General features: G+C 40.9%; 1 protein-coding gene across 1 annotated transcript; it reads left to right on the plus strand.

Annotated features, from left to right (window-relative positions):
• Nucleotides 1–6,521: 6,521 nt before the first annotated feature.
• Nucleotides 6,522–8,347, plus strand: LOC107756043 (zona pellucida sperm-binding protein 4-like; the record flags this gene model as incomplete). Its single annotated transcript, XM_016573018.1, has 7 exons — nucleotides 6,522–6,868; nucleotides 7,101–7,288; nucleotides 7,362–7,459; nucleotides 7,531–7,688; nucleotides 7,762–7,954; nucleotides 8,020–8,167; nucleotides 8,249–8,347. Coding segments are annotated over exons 1-7 (1,203 nt in total), but the record flags the coding sequence as incomplete, so codon positions are not given.

An 8,347-nucleotide genomic window follows, 5' to 3' on the forward strand; every position in this document is an offset into this window, starting at 1 on the left:
ATCCATTAAAATCCAGGAAAATGAAGTAGATCACAGTTGATTTATTAATCTTGCATGTTACAAAAAATAAACTGATGCAACTTAACATTGAAAGTAAAATACAAAATAATTCAAGCTGCAAACTATAAGAGCACCAGAAAACATTGAAAGGGAGAAAGAAGGTCTAAAGACCGTGTGCTCCCAGTAGACCACGCTATCTCATTAGACACCTGTGGCTTTATCTTATGGTTTGTTTAAAATACACTATACTTTTGTATAGTGGACAGTATCTCCACCTGTCATGCGGAAGACCAGGGTTCGATTCCCCGACGGGGAGCCATAAGTCTAAAGACCTGGCTTTGAAATCGTTTGGATTATTTGAGTGCAACATGGAGTAACTGACGTGTGCAAACCAAGACTCACTTTGAAATCACTTGGATTTGGATCATTTGAGCGCAACAAGGAGCCAGCTGATGATCGCGGACAAAGCAAGGCGGTATGTAAAGTTTAAAACATTTAAGTTTGTGGAAACAGGAAAAGGTCAGAAGATGTTTAAGCATGAGTATGCCGCAAGATTGACTTTGCAAATGCATGAATTTTCAGTGTTGAACCCGCAACCTTGCTATCAGTTTGCAAAATAAACGAACTTTTAATTGATTGGATAAATATGACTGAAGAGTCAATTGAGCCAGAAGTTCTTGAGCGTCAGGAAACTCATGATGATTCTCTGAAAGACATGGAGGAAACAATATATCAGTTGCGGGCGAACAGGAAAATAAGATTGGCATTGTTAACACGCCAAATGAACATCGTTAAAGGATTGCTGGAAGATGATGTAAATGTTGTTGAAATCAGACAAAGCATGATCAAATACAGGAAATTACTGGATGAATTTAAAGATGCTCATAAGTCTATCCAACATCTTTTAAGTGAGGAAGAGCGTAGAATGGATCTTGAGAAGTGGTTCCAACCTAAAATGGACGCAATTCAAGATTTTATGTCATGTGTGACTACCTGGTCGTCTAGTACCGCAGTTATAAAAGATGCTGATGTTGAGGTTGATGCTCCTGCTGACAATGTTTCCGTAGTATCTTTCAGGTCAAAAGAGTCTACACGGAGCTCACGCAGTTCACGGAGCTCGCACAGTTCTCGGAGTTCGCACAGTTCACACTTGTTAGCACTGATTGAAGCAGAGGCGGAACATGCTGCTCTAAAGGCCCGATATGCTGCATTAAAAGAGAAACATGCACTAGAGGAAAAGGAGCAGAAGCTAAACCTGCAGAAGGAGCAAATAAGAAAACAAAAGGAAACATTAGAAATGGAATCTGAGTTGGCAGCTACCACTGCTAGAATTAACATCTTGAAAGAAGTAGAAAAACCAGTAAGTCCAGTAGATGCAATGAATGAATATACTGATAAAGAACAAGATGCATTGGAGTTGAAAAAATCTCTGATGGTACCACGTGACTCAGCTAAAAGTGTCAGTCCTAAAGAGCCGCATTCAGCATTCCGAGAGCAAAAGGAAAGCAAACCTCCTCTGAACTTGACTTTGCAAATGGATGAATTTTAATTGTTGAACCCGAAACCTTGATATCAGTTTGCAAAATAAACGAACTTTTAATTGATTGGATAAATATGACTGAAGAGTCAATTGAGCCAGAAGTTCTTGAGCGTCAGGAAACTCATGATGATTCTCTGAAAGAGCATTTTTGTACTCTTTGCCTCAGAAGGAAGTCAAAGTTTTTGATGGAGAGCCGCTGGAGTTTAGAGCATTCATTAGATATTTTGAGGACACTATTGAGAGTAAAATTGACAATGATCAAGATAGGCTGTGTTTTTTGGAACAGTTTACCAGAGGGCAGCCTAAAGAATTGATCAAAACGTGCCTTCACATGAATCCTGTCAGGGGATATCAGCAAGCCAAAAAAAAGCATGATCAAATACAGGAAATTACTGGATGAATTTAAAGATGCTCATAAGTCTATCCAGCATCTTTTAAGTGAGGAAGAGCGTAAAATTGATCTTGAGAAGTGGTTCCAGCCTAAAATGGACGCAATTCAAGATTTCAAGACACAAGATTCATGTGTGACTATCTGGTTGTCTAGTACCGCAGTTACAAAAGATGCTGACGTTGAGGTTGATGCTCCTGCTGACAATGTTTCCGTAGTATCTTTCAGGTCAAAAGAGTCTACACGGAGCTCACATAGTTCACGGAGCTCGCACAGTTCTCGGAGTTCGCACAGTTCACACTTGTTAGCACTGATTGAAGCAGAGGCGGAACATGCTGCTCTAAAGGCCCGATATGCTGCATTAAAAGAGAAACATGCACTAGAGGAAAAGGAGCAGAAGCTAAACCTGCAGAAGGAGCAAATAAGATGGCCATCCATTAAGCCAGAGGATCCAAAAGGACTGCAAGCTTTCGCACTATACCTGAGAGGGTGTTGTAATGTTATGGAAGAGATGGCATTTATGGAGGAACTTGATCTTGCCTCTAATCTTCAATCACTGACCATTAAATTGCCATTCAAACTCAGAGAAAGATGGCGAATTGAGGTTTCGGAGCTCCATGAAAGAGGACACAACAAGGTGAGATTCTGTGACCTAGTCAAGTTTATTGAGAAGCAAGTTAATATACTAACTGACCCCATATTTGGCATTATAATTGATCAAACTATTCAAATTGCCGCTATAACTAAATCTGCAGTCAAAACCGGCAAGCCAAAGTCTTCTAGCAGCAGTTTTGCCAAAACAAAAGGAAACATTAGAAATGGAATCTGAGTTGGCAGCTACCACTGCTAGAATTAACATCTTGAAAGAAGTAGAAAAACCAGTAAGTCCAGTAGATGCAATGAATGAATATACTGATAAAGAACAAGATGCATTGGAGTTGAAAAAATCTCTGATGGTACCACGTGACTCAGCTAAAGGTGTCAATGGGATAACTATTGGAGTACCTCATCCTAATCATGACAAACCATCAGTTTCTTCCCATGCTTGTGAGGAAGAAAGTGTACTATCAATTGTGCCAGTGAAGATTAAGGCAAACAAAGGAAACAAAATAGTGCAAACGTATGCATTTCTGGACCCCGGCAGTTCTGCCACATTTTGCACCTCAGACCTCATGAATCAGCTTGATATGACTGGAAAAAAGACCAACATTCTGTTGAGAACGATGAATCAAGAGAAGACGATGGTCAGTAATGTGGTGTCTGGTTTGGAGGTGAGTGCACTATATGAGAACAACTTCATCGCCCTTCCAGATGTATACACACAAACCTCCATGACTGTTAAACTACCAAGACCTGATGTGTGACACTACCCGGTGCAATTTCAGACTCACGCACCCAGCCACCCAAGCACCCAGTTCAAGGTCTCAGCCAGCACCTCAAAGGAATCCAACACCTTCAGCAGACACTGCTTTGTATAGTATTTTACGTAAACAAACTGATATCACTGACAGTCTTGTGAAACAGGCATTTTTGTACTCTTTGCCTCAGAAGGAAGTCAAAGTTTTTGATGGAGAGCCGCTGGAGTTTAGAGCATTCATTAGATATTTTGAGGACACTATTGAGAGTAAAATTGACAATGATCAAGATAGGCTGTGTTTTTTAGAACAGTTTACCAGAGGGCAGCCTAAAGAATTGATCAACTGCCACATTTTGCACCTCAGACCTCATGAATCAGCTTGATATGACTGGAAAAAAGACCAACATTCTGTTGAGAACGATGAATCAAGAGAAGACGATGGTCAGTAATGTGGTGTCTGGTTTGGAGGTGAGTGCACTATATGAGAACAACTTCATCGCCCTTCCAGATGTATACACACAAACCTCCATGCCTATCAATAAGCACAACATCCCTACCCAGAGTGAAGTATCCAAATGGCTTTACTTAAGACATAAAACTAATGGGACAGACTGTCAGGAATGGCAGAATCAGCGGTTACTATGGAACCAGCTGATGGGGGATTCAGAAGTGACACTTCAGAGAGATGCAGTGACATAAGCAGCAAACTCGCATGTGCACAGTGCGCTCGGAAACCAGAGAGCAGATGTTAAAACTGTTTACTGGATTTGATTCTCAGAATGATTCGGACCATGTAATGGAACAGAAGTTCTGAGAAAGCAGGCTGCTCCTGCTCTAAATAACAGCATGTGTGTGTGTGTGTGACCAGTTTTTACAAAATAACTTGCAGTTATAACTTCTGGCCACCAGGGTACAGCTTCAGAAACCTCACTTGTGTTTAGTGTTCATATACTGTGCATATTATAACAGGTCAATTTGGACATATAATAGAAAACTGTGTTTTTGTACATTGGTAAACAGCATGGAGTACTTCATGAGTACCATGAATAATGAATTTAGTTGATATTACATACAGAATATACCACCACATGAGCATTATAATCATTTAATACTGTGGTATTATCAGAATACCATGACTTTATCATGGTAATGCCATAGTTTTTGTAACAGCAGATTTGTTTACTGCAATTACTGCTATATTTTTACAGAACAACAACACTGAATCTGAAGAGGAGAAATTGTTGCTCATCCGTGTGAGTTGCTTCATTTATATCTGTTATATCTGTCATGCAAATATTAATGAAGTTCACCCTGAATAATAATGGGCTTGTAAATGAAGCGTGAAGCCTAAACTGAGCCTTTGTTTCTCTGCAGATGTTTGGTGAGTTTGAGCTGAATTCGGTGCAGAGCAATTCTCCACTGACGGCACGAGATACTATTCCTCAGCGGGACACTAAAACACTGCTCTGGACTTTGCTGATGAATGCATCACAATTGAATTATGTATTAATAATCGGTTATCTATGTTATGCATTGTAAATATTAATATAAATAACATAAAGAGCGTTTAAAATGGAACAGTTTGCGTGTGCCCTTGAGTGCAGGATCATCATGTCATCAATATTTCCCTGACGTTTTAATTGCATATATTTGCAAAAGTGTATTTAGTATTGTTTAGGAGAGTGCTAGCATACAGAACACTTAACAGAGCAATGAAAATCAACACTTTTACTGATGCATTTGTGCAGCATGACATTGATGCACATTATGTGACGGTTGAGTTTGTCATCTTTAAATTAGTTTTACAATGTCACTGTATTCAGAGCAATGCACTTTATTTTGCAGGTTTAGTGCATACTGTATGTGATGCTGAATCTAAATGAAAGCAACTACTATAAGATCAAAACCAGTATAATAAAGACCCAAGAGTCTGTGCACTAGTGAGTTTTATCACGGGTAAGTGTGTTATAAAATGCTCTGTGCTTTAAAGGATCCTTTCAGGGATTTTTTGGGGTCTCTTCTGGAGTTTGACCTTTCCTGGTCACTCACTGCTTTCATTACATGGAGTAAAACACTGAAGAAAGAACGTTTGGTGAGTAAATGATGGAGTTTGTTTATATACTTTTAAAGTTTCCTTGTTCCTTGAAAGCTGTTTCTCAAATTTGAGACTCCACAACAATACTTGAACTCGTACTTTTCCTCTGGGAATCTCCTGTAATGGCAATTGATTAATAAAATTTTTTTTTTTTTTTTTAATTTTAGTCTATTAATTTCTGCTCTTTTTAACCTATGAATTTGCATGACTTTCCCAGTCGTTCATGATTTACTGCATAAGGATTAAAAATATTTTAATATAATTTTAAAACATTTAAATATTTATAAATACAATATGTCATCAATAGTGTATAATATATATATATATATATATATATAGGATTTACTGGGTAAGGATATATAAATTTCAGAGCTAGGCATAAAACAGTATATTCATGAATGTTTTATTTATTAAAGATTTTATTAGTTTGCATTTTCCAGCTCTAAAAGTGTTTAAAAAGAGGCTCCCAGGTTTTTAATGATTATGGGAATCCTGGTTCTTTTTGAGAGAGTGAAATAAAATAGGAAGTCTTTGATTTTTTGTTATTTTAGCTGATTTTAATGCCTGTTTTGTCATATTTGAAGTCTTGAGGCCCCGTGATGAAGTGTTTTGTTGTGTTGCTGTCAGTCAGTGTCCAGCAGGAGGCGCTATAGCGCTGAAATATATTTACCATAAACGACCCTGAGCGCTTGTTATGTGATCCGCTGCGCTGTTTTGACGCGCCGTTCACTTAAAATGGTTCTGTTACGGCTCGCGGTCCGGATGGATGCCGGAGTGCGGATGCGGTCCGCCTTTTGAATATCAGTTATTTAAGGATAAAAGACTCGAGTTGCTTATAAAATTTTCACGAGTCCTTTTCCTGGAGTCGAGTCAAGTCTGGAGTCATTTCAGGTCGAGTCTGAGTCAAGTCTGAAGTCTATAAAAATAGATGTCTTACAAGATGGCTGAGCTCGATCGGTTTCCGGGTCATAGGATGGAGGACGGAGGAGCGAGGAAACGAGGAGGGACATTGAGAAGCACCCACTCAGATGCATAAGCGCCAACACATGCAAGTCTGGAGAATCGTGAGGGTTAATGAAGAGGGAGGGACTATCTTTAATTAGCTGAAACCTGTAGAGTACAAAAAGACCAAAGGGCAGCACCCCCACTTTGTGACTAGCTGTTGAACAATGGCAGGAAGTTGGTGTTTGTTTCAGATTTTGGCAGTTTGTGCGTTCTGTCATGCTGTTCCAAAGTGGAGTAATCTGCTCCAGAACCCTCAAGCTCCGATGATTCAGCAAGCTGACCAGTGGTTTCAGCAGCCAGTTCAACAACAAACAAACCGGCAGTTTCAGCTACAGAAACCAGTGGTGCAGACAGAGCCCCTTGATAAATGTGCTGTAGCTGATTATGAGCAGATCCAATGTGGACAACCTGGGATCAGTGGTGCTGAGTGTGAAGCTATCAACTGCTGCTTTAAAAGACAGCAGTGTTACTATGGGAGGGCAGGTAAGTGTTCTTAATATTATTCTGTTTGTTAAATTGATCCTCACCAGTAGACCACGCTGTCTCATTAGACTCCTCTGGCTTTATCTTATGGTTTGTCCTCTAGAGGGCGCACACAAACTCCAGAAAACATGCAAGTAAGAAGGAAAAACATAAAACAATATGACAAAACCTAATATTATTCTGTTTGTTAAATTGATCCTCAGCCTTAACCTGCTCTTGTACCTTGTTCCAGTGACTGTCCAGTGTATTAGAGATGGTCAGTTTGTGGTAGTGGTGGCTAGAGATGTTACTCTGCCTCGACTGAGTCTGGATTCTGTTCGTCTACTGGGTAGAAACGACCCATCTTGCGCTCCTGTGGAGTCCACACCTTACTTTGCTATATACCAGTTCCCTGTGACCGCATGTGGCACGAGCGTGATGGTGAGCAGCTGCTTCTGGTTTTATTCTGCATTGATTATGATGGACTGGATGCCAACAGTGTTGCTATTCACAGGAGGACCGTGGATATGTGGTGTATGAAAACAGAATGACCTCCTCGTATGAAGTGGGGATTGGACCGTTTGGTTCCATCACAAGGGATAGTCATTTTGAGTAAGTGATCTATGACTTGGTGTGAACGTTGTTCTCTGATAAATGCTACAAGCTCACCGTCTGTTGTCCAGGTTTCTCTTCCAGTGTAGGTACTCTGGAACTTCTGTGGAAGCCCTGGTTGTGGAGGTTAACTCTGTTCCTCCACCTCCACCAGTAGCTGCTCCTGGACCTCTCAGGGTGGAGCTCAGACTGGCCAATGGCCAATGTGTCACCAAAGGCTGTGCAGAAGGTAAGGTCTTGTCCTGTCATCCTAAAGCCTTTCAAACTCCAGCAGTTTCGGTTTAAACCCCAGTGTTCCTCAGGGGATGAGGCCTACACGTCCTACTACAGTGATGCTGATTATCCCATCACAAAAGTCCTGCGAGAGCCTGTGTATGTTGAGGTGCGCATTATGGCGAGGACTGACCCCAACATTGTCCTGATGCTGGGACGCTGCTGGGCGACATCAACCCCCAGTCCACTCAGTCTCCCCCAGTGGGACCTTCTGATCGATGGGTGAGTAATGCCAATCTTTATCCAGTTAGTCTGCTGGGAGACACTTTCTAACCTTTCATCTTCAGATGCACTTACCAGGATGACCGTTACCTGACCACACTGGTTCCAGTGACTGGATCGTCTGGTCTTCATTTCCCAACCCACTACAAGCGCTTTGTTGTGAAGATGTTCACATTTGTAGATCCAGCCTCACTGGCTCCTCTGCAGGAAACTGTATGCCCCCCCCTTTTACTTGAACATTTTAATTTTACTACTTGTGAATTCTATGACTTGAGCCTCTTTCTTCCCTGTCAGATCTTCATCCACTGCAGTACAGAGGTGTGCCATCCATCTTCTGGCTCTTGTGAGCAAAGCTGCACCAGGAAACGTGAGTTCTTGCTGTCTCGACTAGAG

Source organism: Sinocyclocheilus rhinocerous, unplaced genomic scaffold (genome assembly GCF_001515625.1).
Source record: "Sinocyclocheilus rhinocerous isolate Xijiao unplaced genomic scaffold, SAMN03320098_v1.1 scaffold1074, whole genome shotgun sequence".
Classification (NCBI taxonomy): Eukaryota; Metazoa; Chordata; class Actinopteri; order Cypriniformes; family Cyprinidae; genus Sinocyclocheilus; species Sinocyclocheilus rhinocerous.